The sequence below is a fragment of the Dreissena polymorpha genome, chromosome 1, assembly GCF_020536995.1.
Source record: "Dreissena polymorpha isolate Duluth1 chromosome 1, UMN_Dpol_1.0, whole genome shotgun sequence".
NCBI lineage: Eukaryota > Metazoa > Mollusca > Bivalvia > Myida > Dreissenidae > Dreissena > Dreissena polymorpha.
Window position 1 is genome coordinate 52,247,686 of NC_068355.1, and position 14,620 is coordinate 52,262,305.

A 14,620-nucleotide genomic window follows, 5' to 3' on the forward strand; every position below is an offset into this window, starting at 1 on the left:
AAATGACATGGCAAGTGCACACATTAGTTTCAAAAATATATGATGGTAAATAACATGTTTTTTTCCATAAATTATATTATTATAAACATTTATTTAAAAGCAGTTAACCTATTTTTATCCTGAATTTGTGTTAGTTTTATTTCACTTGTATTTAATTAATAAGAATAACACTTTACATCCGTAATTTTTTTTAAATGCGAAATTATAAAGGTGTTTTATACGTAGGTCAGAATACAAGAAATGCTGGTTTTTGGATTATTTGGAATTGAAAATTGCGTTTTATGTTAAACCATTTTTACATTAAGTCGTAAGCCTGTTGTTAATAAACGAAAATATGTTTTGTTCGACATTCATCGAGTGAAACCTCGTTGGAAGATTGCTTTGAACGCCTAAGGTCCATTTGTTTTTACAATTTAATTTGTAATATACATTTTAAATACGTGTATATATAAGGACGTTGTATGAGGGAAGGAATATTTTGGAAACCGTTGACTAGTTTCCGTACCATGCGTTTGCTTTGTGCTTTTTTGAACAGTGTATTAAATGTGAAATGGACCGATGCTTCCATACATAAAATTATGTCAAGAGCGATAAGAAATACTATTTTCGTTGGGTATGTTCGTGTTATATTTATTGTCCTAATATAAAATAAAACTTTTACTCTTCAAAGAATATTTTTTCGACAGTTAGATACGCCAAAGAAAATTGAATAGACTACAAAAAGGTAGTCAACACACAATCAAAAGATAAAATAAGATATCACAAAAATAGACAAACACGTTTGTTGACATTTTGGTATTTTGTACAACCTGAAAATGAAATCATGAGTCAGCTTCAATACATGTAAGTTAGTTTTCAGTTTTGCAGAAAGAAATTATGTCTAGGAAATAACAGCCAGATTGTTTTAAATTAAAAAAAATATATAATTAATACAAATGCTGTAATGCTGCAATGTATAGAGAAATTTTATTGTAACTCAAACACATCTTGACACAATTTCGTATTGACGGCATTAATCTTTGGCCTCTAATAGATGATCACGTTGTGTATAATTTGCCCAAACGTGTATTGACAATTATATGTGTAAAGAGTCTTGAGAAACGTCGAGACCACGTTTTAATGGTAAATACAATGTTCTGGTTAAACATGCTTTTATAAACCAAATGAAATTCCAGTTGCATCAGCATCATTGACCGAAGTTGTTCATGGTAAGTACAAACGCTTAAATTTGTAAAACTGGGGTCATCGCCTTGGAATGCTGAAAAACAGACCATACCACGTTGTAGATTCTATGTGGAAATACATTGGTTCAGATAAATAGTAAAATGGTATATTTGGAATGATTATACAAATGTTTTTCGTCGACGAACAGTGTTTTCCTGTTTCAGTTCATGTTTTCGGAATGAAACTGTTGACTGACATTGACAGATCTGAAAAAATGAACAGAAACATGAGATTTGTATACAATTATATATATATATAGATCTAGCTGGATAAGGATAAACGCTGATAATATCATAATAATTATGGATATGCTTCGAAATGTTCAACGAACACGCATTATTATCAGCTTTTATCTTTGTGGACCCTGTATTTACTTTTACGCACTAACTATTGTGGTTATTAAGTAAAATAAGTTAAAGAAACACTACTATATATACTATAGACTTAAAGCACAGCATTTTTTTTAATCGACCTGTCAGTTTGACATTGCTTACCTCGTTTTTTTCATCCGTGGCTGAATCTTCAGTTTCCAGATGACAATTCCGCTAATTATCAAAGCAACCGCCAACACGAAGCCAACTACGACGCTAATTATCACGGCCGTCTGATTTTGCGGTTTCTCGGGCTCACAAACTTAAAATAACACAACATAACGAATACAGTGCATATAGAAGTAGTTGTTAACTTACACTATGCTGATTTCTGCTCCATGGTATACGCTAAAGATAACATAGAAATAATAGCATAGTAATGTGGACTTGTTTAAACGAACACCATATGCATTGCAAACACTCACACGCAAGTAACATTATTAAATAAATATACATACTTTGATGTCCTTGAAACATATTGTGAATCAAAATGAAGACAATATTCGTGTTTAATGACTGTTTACCTTGTGTCCAGGCGTATTTGTCGATGCTCGGCTCACATTGATAGCATTCATCACTGATATGTGAACCGTATGATGCTACGCAGGTCCCGTCAATGAAACAGAAGTCGTCCTGAAGGTTTTTGTAAAAAATGTTTTCAAAACAGTTTATTATTTACTTGCATGATATAGCGAAACTAAAGCATTGTGTGATACTGGATAAAGTCTGTTAAAATATGTGGTGTAAACAATATCACTTCTAATTAGTTTTTTTCTGTTTCTTATACGTGAGTCTTAAACGTCCCACAGTTATCTAAATGGTTTAATATAATTCGTCTACTCTACCTTTAATGTCACTTCGCCTAGGTCTAAAACTTCCTGACAAACAGAATCAAATACAATCATGGACACAGGGCTTCCAAAGTTTGTCCCATCGTTGCTTATAGCGATATCATACTTTTTCCAAAACAAAAGACTCTCCGCCACAGAGCGTCTTTCCCTTGATGGATCTTCAGATGCTTGTACGCAGCACACACCGGTAAACATGTCGTCATATTCACCCGATAAATGGACTGGCGTTTTATCTAATATGGTACCATCTGTCAATCCCTTACAAAATAAAATAAATATAGTGTGTATTTGTCACTTGCTGTAATATTTTCATAGCTTACATTTTTATATGTTATATATTAATAGAGGTATTACATTATTAATATTTAAGATAATAAATGATGATAATAACAATAATAATAAATAAATGATTGTAATTAAAATAATGAAAATAATCATAATTATTATTGTAAAAATAATAATAAATATTATTATCATAATAATAATGATCATAGTAATCTTAAAACATTATTAATAATATTATTAAGATTATTATAATTAATTATTATTATTATTCATTTCAGCGGTGCATACATAATTTAACAATTACCTTAATTTTAGTAAATCAATACAAATTGATAACAACTTATTTAATATGCATATTGATAATTAATATTGCTGAGAAAATGTATACCGATGCACATAATGATGGAAATGAATATATATTGCATGCAATCTTCTTTTTTTATCGAATGACTGAAAACACACGTTCACATATTGTGGAACACATAATAGCTAGATGATCTATATATTTTTTTAATTGAAAGCCTGAACACAGAAAAATCCTCAACAAAGCCAATTGTGTTTCGACACTTGACTTACGACTTTCGTGTTTATCTGACATGAAAAGTTCTGTAGTAAATTCATGGTCCTGACGTAAAAGCAAGTGCATCCGTCTCCATCTGTCAAGTTGCAGAGACCTCCACCCTCTATGTCGTCAATTATCAATGCCACCCTCTCATCGATACTGCAGTCTGAACCATGTGTGTACTTGCTACATATGCAGGTTCCTAAAATTTTAGAAATCAATTCATGTGTAATGAGTTTTTATAAAAGACTTGTAACCGTATGCACTATTTATTAATTGGTTCTGTAATTTTATCTTAATTTTAAAACGATATTCCGTTAATTTTATGACACTTTATAAATATGTTTTTTTTTCTGAAATAACTATTCATAAGTTCGCTACTAGAACTATCAATAAAGACGGTTATTGTTACGTCTGTAAGCCCTACAATTAAACAAAATAATACAATTATAATGTCAAACATGACTGTTACCTTCATCCGAGCATACCCCCTGTCCGCTGCAATTTGAAGGACAAGAGTTTTTAATGAATGTTTGGACTTTATCAGCGTTGTTAGCAACATATTCTGGATCCTTAGCGAGTTCCTTCTCAACAAGTCCATTCAGTGAATCTATGTGAACTTGTGCCAGCGAAAGATCGTCGCCAGCCTGCAATCCATTGTAGTGTCATAATAGCATTTTTATATCTCATGAAATACTTTTAAACCAATATCTATGTTGATTTACTATTGACATGTGCTTAATTAATTCATGATAGTTTAAAACGCATACAATAGTATTTAAATATATTCTTAGTCATTATAATGGTTGAACTATCAATATTCTTTCATTGATGTGTATCTATGTTTAGCTATAATTTCTTTGAAACAACAATTGTAACAGTTGCGGTAATATTTGAATGAACTTAAACACAACACAATCGCACCTGTACATCAAACATGCATTGGTTGATGACCTCATCGGGGCTTTCGCCACCTAAAGACTCTGCGTTGTTCGACACTGCGACGGAACCGTTTATTGCAGCCGTGCAATGCCTGCGCGCCACCTCCACATCTATACTTGATCCATTAACGCTCATCTCGCTTCTCTATAATAGAAATGACAAACATTACAAAAAGATTAAAATTGATTATAATATGTTAAACCCAACCATTGTTTTGGCGATCAGACGTCAAATTAAATGCAAATAGTAATACAACTAACAATTGATGCGTTGAAAATAGTTCTAGTTCGTGCAAGTTGTTTAATAAATTTTGGGTATTTTATATTGTGTATTTATCACATGCCATACCCTGTTTCCCATGTAATATAACCATTATATATATTTTTATTTTACACATGTGTAATATCGTTTTCATTGTCTTAGTTTTTGTTTATTGACCAATCGCATTTTGTTATTTTGCTGAAATGACGTTGCAACGTCAAATGACGTCACGAAATGTAAACAGCATTCAGGATTTATCATTATGTTTGCGTAAATATCTATTTAATTTGCTCATTTAAAAGCATGTGATAAAAAGATCTTACACTCGTTTTCATATAATACCATATTTTTATTAAACTCGTCCAGGAAATTCGTTGGCTCGCTTACTAACACAATTCCTGAACTCGTTTAATAAAATATGGTATGATATGACAACTCATGCCATATCCTATATATATTGTATATACTGGTAGGCGTGTACCTTCAATTGCGTTAAGGCGACAGAATGTTGAACGGAATAAAATTATAAAGCGATTCACATCAATGTCAAGAATTAAAAGTAGTTTTATTAATGTGAATTTTGTCGTTGTTATAAAGTTTCGATGCGAAATCAAAGGCAAAAAACTAAACACTTGACCAAGGTCGTCAATAACACTTACATACAAAAATAAATACCTTTTTAAGGTCATGTACTTCCTTAGATTGCTTCGTTAGTGCTAGTAATCGAAGTAATTCGCGTTCTTCTTTCATAACGGTCGATCTCTTCTTTCTGTTCCCCGAGAACCGGCAGTATTTCTGGGTAGTGGCCTCGTACCGCGGACATCTCATGTACTGGGTTTCAGCACACACCCCTCTGGATGTATTGCGTGTACTGGGCGGGTCACAAACACAGTACATTCCGTTGGTTTCGGACCATTTGCGAAGAGGTGGTCGCACCGTTTTAAAGAGGTTTTCGTCGTCGTTGAGTCTGCAAATATGTTAAAATTGGAAATCAATTGCTATATTCATATAGCAAAGCATACTACAACAATACAATTTTAGTCAGTTGCATTGTATTTCATTAATTGATGCAGCGATTATTTTTCATTGATTTTAATAAGGTATATAATTAAGCGGTATACCTCCAACTTCTTGTAAACGCATACGGATATGATGAAGCTGATATTGTCGTTCCGTTGCGTGTGCGGAAATCATTGGCGTTATTTCCGTCAAAATAACCGCACAAGCCCTCCGTTTGCTTTTTATCCTTCGGAGCCATATAAATGTCTACGTTCATTGTATTTATATACGAGGACCCATGCATATAAATATCAATCCACGTACCTATTGGCGTGTACACCTGTAATACAATCGAGCTTCTATTTTGCATTGAATGAAATGTGTATACTTGTGAATCAGTTCATCGCAAAAATAAAAAAAGGCAAGATAACAAAAAAATGAAACTGCTCTGTAAGTTTTTGTCAACGTATAGCAGTTGAACATTTAACACGTGCTAATGTTTTTCATTAGGATAAAAAAGCAGTAAATCTTACGTAAAACTGCCTGGTTCCCTGGTTGACGATCTTTAGAATTCCACCGTCCCTACAGCTCACAAACCCAGTAAAAACTGCCGTGCCACAGGTGTTGATCATAAAAACATCCGCACCCGCCTTGATCGCTATGCCGCAGGTGCACAAAGCATAGTTATTATTGCACCGTTTGTACTTCTCTTGTACCTTTGAACAAACATTTTACATCGTTGCACAAGAACTAGTTATAATATTAATTTTATTACAGCTATCTCAATAAAACATTTTCATATACAAAGCAGTGTCATTTGCCGACATTTCAATACAACATACCTCAATTCCATACTTTACATTTTTGTACAAAAGATACTCTCCATCTTCTTGATTTTCGTAGTATCTAAACAAAACAAATCACCACGATACAGTTCAAACATAAATATATCGATTTCGGATTTTTTATTTCAATTAACTAATCCAAAATATAGTTAATATGAAACTTACTGCCCATCTGCAGTTTTCATGTGTGGATCAACGTGAGAGTAACAAACTCTTGAATATGTATTGTCTTTTTGAACATCAACCTACAAATGCAACATACGATTACTTGTTTGTGTCTATGTGTTCAATCAGATGTGGTTAGCGTGTGGCTATGATATTAATTAGTAAAAATATATTTGATCGTTAACTTTTTGTTTCAGAGAAGTTGATTTTTCTTTATAATTTGATTACTTTTCATTCAAAATTATGTTTTCACTTATAAATATCATAGCCACACGCTAAACACCTGTGTGTTCAATTATTGTTTACAGTAGTTATTTTCACTTGCAACGGACATGCTGATGAATGCGTATATGAGGTACTTTTAGCTAACGTAGCTGATGATTCACATTGCTTACGTAGTTTTTGTTATGCTATTTAACTATATATAGTATTATTTAGATATGAGCAACAAATAAACATTAACAGTTACTTACGTCGACGGCGCCAAGCTTATAGTTACTGAACCATCTGTGTCCGAAATCTGTCGCAGTTAGCATGTGTAGAGAATATCTACTTTTGTCGTTTCGAGTTTCGTCCACAGTTTGTATTTTAACTTCGTAAATCGCAGAGATGTTCCAGAAGTCACCCCTTTTCAGACCCTTGATTGTAATTAAGTAAGCAAATAAAAAGTGAACATAAGTGGATCGTACCAACATGCTCCGAGAATTAACGTATTGTAGAAACGTTCATTAATATATGTGAAATCCGTACACGCTTCACGATTGTCCAGCAATTGTTTCAGTACTAACCTTGATTTTCTGTCCGCAAAACTGACTGTCTGGCATGACTTTCAGCTGCACAATATTTCCTTGATTGCATTTGTATCCAGCTGGATCGTATATTTGCAGATCCAAGAAGCAATCTGTGTTAGGAGCATGGCTGTTGTACTTGCAGCCAATCGGTACGGTAGACATCAATCGGACACTTGCTTCAGTGTCTTGTGAAAGGCTTGTCCGGTTCCCAACAATCTTAAGTATTATTTATTTAATGAATATCAGTATATAACTGAACTAGGCAATATAGTTGCAAAACACGGGTATCATTATGTACTTTCTTTTTGTAATTTTTACAAAATCAGTTCGATTTAAAAACTTAATCAATATTGTCATATAATTTACAGCCAAAGTTCAATACATTCTAAACAGAGCGTACTATAAAGATGTTTTTAAGAAATAAGCATTTCTCTGAAAATATTTATATTCAAACCTTAAGTCCTGCAAAGAAAACAGTACTATTGAAAGACGGTGTTGTCCTACCAGTTTCATCACTGGCAACACGAACCCCGCAATATATCTGAAACGAATGACTGTATTTGTATGAAACCGTAAATAATATCGTTAGTGAATTACATGCACTGTGTAGTGGATTAATGTAAAAATGTGTTGTTATATAATTATTCAAACAATATACGTCTTTTGGAGCATGTGTGAACGTGTTTTTCCAAATGCCAAACGAATTGCCAGGGAAGAGGACAATTACAACGAGCGAGGCATGGTATAGGGGAGATACCCCTGGGTTATGATTAGGTTAGGGTTAGTGTTAGGGGTCGGGTTAGGGTTAAGGTATGGGTTAAGGCTAATCCTAACCCTAACCCGACCCATAACACTAACCATAACCATAACCTTTTAACCCCCGTGCGCATTACAATACCATGCCTCGCTTGTTGTCGTTGTCCGGCCAACCGAATTGCCACGATAAGCGATTGTTAATAATTAATTTGATGCGTACTTTCAAAACCCCTGACATGTGACCGCGTATGATTTGCACTGGTCTCTGATTAAAATATAATATACTCAGAAACAGAGTGTGTCCCCTGTTTGATTCAATATACTTTTGTTTGAATTGTGTTTTTTTTGCGCCGTGTTGCGTTGATACGTCGCTTGCCAAAAAGAGACATCTTTCTGATATAAACAGATTTATCTTTTATTTAAACATCTGGAGCTTGTGTTGCTGTCGCTATTTGTCACCCATACTAGATACTGTATGAAAGATATGAAAGATAAGAAACGAAGAACCACTTACGTCAATCCCTGGGGATATTTTATCATTCTCTAAATAAGTATCTGTCAAAACTAGCTCGTCTAAATTCCTGGAAGGTCCAAACGTTTTGTAGGCCACACCATTCACATACCTGACGAAAACTAAATCCGATTATTATCTGCATTCAATTGTATTTGATCCTTTGTAAGGAATAAATTGAAGTCAAGTACTAAAATTATATCATTATATATAATCTCACGATAATTAAATTATTGTTTACTTTCGACAATATTGATTCAATGTTTAACACATTCTGCCTATTGTTTTCATTTTTTATTATTGTAATTTGATTTCATTTATTTCAATTATACAACATTATAACAAACATATTAAAGCTATATACATGTACTCTATATGAACAACACTGAAAGCATGCCTTAACAGTAATTTATACATTATAACGTTGAAGTGTCCATGTCATCTGGGAACATATATGTTAACCCATTTATGCCTAGTGGACTCTCCCATCCTTCTAAATTGGATCAATCTATTTCCAAAATAAGGGATGTCTAGTATATTTATTTCTATATTTAGAATATTTCTTACAGAAATTCCTTTAAGCAAACAGCGCAGACCCAGATGAGACGCCGCATCATGCCTCATCTGGGTCTTCGTTTGCCAATGCCTTTTTTCTAGACGCTTGGCATAAATGGGTTAAGTATAAATTTATGAAAACACTAAAGAATGTATTTTGATAAATTTGAAAAGCAACAACATCAACATCAAATAATAGACATACTTTTTTTATTTAGAACAATACATATTCTTTTTTTAGTTCCCTATGATATTGCGTTTGCCTTCTGTGGCGTTTACTTTGACATTAACCCTTTCACTTATTTTACAGCCTTCAATATTTATTAAGAACAATACAAACTTAAGCGTTTTTTTTTTTACAGCCTTCAATATTTATAGAGAACAATCAAAACATAGTGTGTTTTTTTTAGTTTACAACCTTGAATATTTATTGAGAACAATCAATACTAGTTTTTTTTGCTTAAAGATAAAAGAGGATTGTAATATACTAGTTGTTAACTCTAAAAACTTACCAATCTATGAAATAGAAAAAGCTGCCGTCTAAAATGAAGTGGCACTTAAATACAATGTAAGGAGTGTAAGTTATTGCACCACTTGTAGTTTCGTCAAGTTGTTCCCTATACGACAGTGTGGGTAGAATGTCTATGGACTTAATGCTGACATTAGCAGGTGGGGGTAAGATTCCTGAAATTAAGTATTTTACATTGACAAGAGATTTGTCTTGCAAAAAATATTATTACGACATTATTGTATGTACCACTTTAAAGGTAATAACTAAGTTAGGCCTCAGACAATGTAAACATTGCAGATGTAGTGATCGCATGCCTTCTGGTGTGTGCATATCATAAATTAACGATAAAAGGACCATTGCATTTAACAACGGCTTTATACCAAGGAATTAACATTGCATTTAAACTATAAATTTTCTGATGATTTACAAGTTACATTTAGGAGTTATTTTATTTGCTTTGAAAAGAAAAATGTATAATAATCGCATGTGAGATAGAGTGGAACACCTATTGAAACATGCAGACATTCCCAACACGTTCAGTCATATCAATATTAAATCGTTTTTATTGTGCTAAATAAACATTTTAAATATTGTGTTGGTGGAAAAACGCGACATTTGCTTTAAAAACAATTGTGCCATTTTGAATGTTTCACGATAACATTTTAAAAATTGTCATACAAATTAAAAAAAAATGTTTCAGATTCGCAAACTTTCATTTTAGTTATGATATTTGTGAGGACACATCAATACTGAACATTAACCATGCTCTAAAATAGCCATTATATGCATCTTTTGATGATTTAATAACATGAAAATTAAAAAGCGTTGCAACGCAAAACGTTTGAATAATTTGGAGAGTTCTGTTGTTGTCGTTATATTTGGTGAAGCTACGACGATTGCTTATATAAAGTATACAATACATCAATCATTGTATGAGTACTGATGGCCGAGTGGTCTAAGTGAGACATTTTACTCCAGGACTACAGTGGTCAGTGGTTCGAGCCCTGTTATGGGTAACTTTTTTATTTTTTAAATTTTATTCTTGATTTTTTACTGGAGCTTTTTAGACCCAATGGCTACATTTATCAATATAAAGCATTTAATTACAAACTTCAATACATGCCAAAATCTGTCAAAAGGCCCCTGTAAACATATATTACTACCGTGAATTACAACGGCATAATCATTAACATAATTGCCTATAACCATTTTTTATATAAAATATTAATGTTAACGATATTAATGTTAACAAATACGTCTACCTTGATTTTCAGTCGTCGATTTATTGAGTAAAGCGCTAAATGTAGTCGCGAAGTTCCACCCATCTATATTTGTGATCTACTCAGAATCAAGATCAATATAGGGTGATAAAATACATTTTGCTTTTTATACACTATTAATGTTAACAACATAAATACATAAAAACGTCTACCTGGATTTGTTGTCGTCGATGTATTGAGTACAGAGCTTGTCGTGAAGTTCCACCCATCTGTGTATGTGAAACAATCAGAATCAATAATCGCTTATGGTAATAATAGACAATATAAATCATATTTATATCTATGGACATATAAAAAGTATACGCGTCCATGTTCATTTAAATTTCTGAGAACCTTTACATTTAACTGTATGTTGGTAACCTTTCAATAGTGCACGGCATATTGCATGACTGTTCAAGTAAAGCCATCGGGCAAAAACGTTATATGTTTCCACTAATATCTTAAAACAAAATAGGGTATGTAAGTCGATTAAACTTTTTTGTTTTATTATACACACATGATTTCAAACTTAAATAAAGATGTTCAAGGGAAGAAATCTTCCAAATTTATTTGGACTATGCCTTTCTTTATATGAAACAGTTATTTTTTAAATATGATCGAATCTAGTTTAATTGACTAAAAACTCAATCTGAAATACCATAAAAGTTTACTTTAAGTCTTATACAAATTAAATGATCGGTTACGTGTAGATTGATTTGTTGTAGGTGCTCGAGTAGTTGACCACAAAGCAGTTGTTGTAGATGGTGTTGAAAGAGTAGTATTTGATGGCCACCAGGAGGTCGCTGTTGACCACCACCCTGTTGCTGTTGACGGCCACGACGGCGGTGTTGTCTATGAATATTTATAAACTCGTATTACACATTATTTTTTGATAGTCTATAATGCGTGACTTCAAAACATATAAGTAATAGGTTTGACGAGCGTTCGAATGTTTTGAGCATAGTATGACGCGCTTAAAATTACAAAAATGACTTTTCTTTCCATTGTGTGTGGTGCTTTTTTTCTATTACGTCACATTTAAATATACAGCGTTTTAAAAAGCAATCGATTGAAAGGTTGCACAAACAAGCGAAATACTTAAACTAATTAAATCTGAATCGACCCAACTTATTACATGTATTCTTCATGTGAATCAGTATTTGAATTAGACAAAACAAAAATGATGATTTATGTCGTAAACATAAAACCCAAGAAATAGACGTTTTTTTTTAAACATATGATGAATGAGCAATAAATGATAAACATGTCTCAAACTTATCTCAGAGCTTAAACTATTTTTTTTGCGACACTCACATAATGTCTAAGTATTTCATTGCACAAATAGTGTACTGTATTTGCAAATTCTGCTTATGTTATTCTCTTCGTGTTTTTCCTCCATGTGTGAATTAAACAAAATGTCAATTTTGCAATATTTTGCGAGGTTATTTGTTGTTAGTCTAAACATCATGAACAAATGACATGTAATAATAACATATTGATACACTCAAGGTATAAATACAACGAATTCGGACATTACAATTTAAATTGATCGGAAATGCATTTTTTAAAACGCATACTTACTGTTGTTGTTTGTGTGGAATGAGACTGGGGTGTGGACGACCACCATGATGTTGTATGTCCACCTTTAATCCAATAAACTAGGCTTTCAATTTAAAAAAGTAAACAACAATAATGATGATAACGTCAACGTAAAACATGCATAATTGCGGCAAATGGCGTTGACGTCTCAAATACTTAACAGTACCAAAAAACTTTGCAATTGGTATCAATGTAAAAACTGATGCGAGAGAACCATACAATACAATAAAAAGTTCATGCCCAATATTACTAATATGTGACGAGAATTATGCTAAATTTATGCTTCTTTTTATGACAAAGTATATTTTGGTATCATATATTAATTAGTTTAGTACTAATGCGTTATTCAAGTGTCAGCTCTACCGTTTGTTGAAGATGTGGCTGTTGATGACCACCAACTCGTTGTTGTTGTTGTTGTTATCCATGACCATGCTATTGTCGTAGTAAACTCCCACCAAGGCGTGGTTGTCTAGATATATAAACGTGATGTACATGTATACAAAGGCTAACAATCCATTGTACCTGACATAAAACAATAATACAAATATTATTCACATATATTCCGTGTATCATAGTAATACATACTGGATTTAGAGCGTTATGTCATCATTAAATATCCTTCAATATGAATATACTGTTTCACACAGAATACACTGCAGTGACGCAAATTGTGCTTCGCTTATGATACTTAATATGCATGCAAACAGAAACGCATTTGTTAAATGTTTATTTTACTGTTTGGTTTTCTTCAGAGGGACTCCCATATATTGTCGACGACCACCACGATGACGTTATTCCCCCTTTAAGCAAATACAAAACTTCAACATATACGTAAATAAAACAACGTTAAATGAAAATCATCTAAATCCTATTTATTATAAAATAAAACATTTTATAGTGATACAGATTCAAAAGATTGAGAGCGACATTCGAAATAACATGTGCCGAAATATATGATTGGGTTAGCGTTTCATTTATGCTTACTGCTATGTTTAAATATAAGTAATTAAAAAAATAATGTTTTGCTTAAAGTACGTTACTCATGGAGTTACCGCTATCGTTTGTTGTGGCTTGAGCAGTGGGTGACCACCAAGTTGTTGTCGACCACCACGATTGCGTAGATTGAGCGGCTGATGACCACCAAGTTGTTGTCGACCACCACGATTGCGTAGATTGAGCTGTGGATGACCACCAAGTTGTTGTTGACCACCACGATGGTGTAGAATGGGCAGTGGATGACCACCAAGTTGTTGTCGACCACCACGATGTTGTAGATGGTGTAATCTGAGCAAGAACATTGTATATAAAATAGATCATTTTATGAAACTATATAGCTACACTTATAATTTGCCATTTTTTTCGCTGTGATGTATATAGACAATTGATGTGTAATACGATGTATCAACATCATTACGTTAATAGTTTCATGCCAATATATTTTGATATACAGAATTAAAGGAACGCAATTTATTGATGCGTACATAAAAATCTAATCATTTCTTTTCAATTAAAAAAGTCAAAAAGTCCTTGTTACAATGCAGCTGCACAATGAGAAATATTATATTTACTGTCGATTGTGCTGTGGAGTCTGGTTCTGTTGTTGTCGACGACCACCATGATGTTGTGGATCCATCTTAAATAAAAGTTTAATTCATATATACAACTTATCCTCATACATATATTCAGTTACAATACGAACATTTTGATTACGCGTGTAACAAAATAACGACTTAATCTTCATCAAATTACGACTTGAAATGTAATGCTTTAAAAATCCGTCACATAACTAATTTCCCGCATATTAGTTTAAAAGATTTAACATAATAATTATATTTTAGTAAACGCTCGGGTGAAGAAACGTACGGCAGCTGTGCAACAAGCAGAACGCGTATATCAACCCGTAGATCTTCATCATCGAGCAACAGAGCACTCGGCAATTAAACTCAGCGTTAAAGTGCGCTAATCACCGTGATTCTCATCTTTTATACCCGAAATAATACATACGTTGTTATTAAGTTGATTTTTTTATTACTTTGTTGAAGTTTTATGTTTTTCGAAATCTTGAGTCACATTTTTATTTGCAATAAATTATGGGACTTAAACTGACGTTGCATGATTTAACAGACCTTTATT

General features: G+C 32.8%; 1 protein-coding gene and 1 long non-coding RNA gene across 2 annotated transcripts; both read right to left on the bottom strand.

The window, feature by feature from the left end:
* Nucleotides 1-954: 954 nt before the first annotated feature.
* On the bottom strand, nt 955-12,950 carry LOC127880795 (uncharacterized). The gene is made up of 21 exons (XM_052428221.1): nt 12,851-12,950; nt 12,470-12,531; nt 11,593-11,740; nt 11,062-11,118; nt 9,631-9,802; nt 8,567-8,675; nt 7,751-7,837; nt 7,294-7,512; nt 6,979-7,143; nt 6,506-6,585; nt 6,338-6,401; nt 6,029-6,211; nt 5,618-5,835; nt 5,172-5,463; nt 4,218-4,379; nt 3,766-3,940; nt 3,308-3,495; nt 2,441-2,704; nt 2,120-2,228; nt 1,719-1,857; nt 955-1,430 (listed from the first exon to the last, which is right to left on the bottom strand). The coding sequence occupies exons 8-21, from the start codon at nt 7,456-7,458 to the stop codon at nt 1,385-1,387; spliced, it is 2,250 nt and encodes a 749-aa protein (XP_052284181.1). The 5' UTR covers nt 7,459-7,512; nt 7,751-7,837; nt 8,567-8,675; nt 9,631-9,802; nt 11,062-11,118; nt 11,593-11,740; nt 12,470-12,531; nt 12,851-12,950; the 3' UTR covers nt 955-1,384.
* A 677-nt stretch (nt 12,951-13,627) lies between these two features.
* On the bottom strand, nt 13,628-14,417 carry LOC127832400 (uncharacterized). The gene is made up of 3 exons (XR_008026880.1): nt 14,351-14,417; nt 14,056-14,120; nt 13,628-13,771 (listed from the first exon to the last, which is right to left on the bottom strand). It is a non-coding gene; the product is annotated as an uncharacterized LOC127832400 (long non-coding RNA).
* Nucleotides 14,418-14,620: the final 203 nt, after the last annotated feature.

Bases quoted from the DNA above. Each gene is read 5' to 3' on its own strand.
- LOC127880795 (XM_052428221.1), bottom strand. From the start codon at position 7,458: ATGTCTACCGTACCGATTGGCTGCAAGTACAACAGCCATGCTCCTAAC. The intron at 6,586-6,978 runs GTAAGTAACTGT...TTGCATTTGTAG, and splicing joins ATAAGCTTGGCGCCGTCGAC to GTTGATGTTCAAAAAGACAA. The intron at 5,836-6,028 runs GTAAGATTTACT...ATTGTATTACAG, and splicing joins AGGGAACCAGGCAGTTTTAC to GTGTACACGCCAATAGGTAC.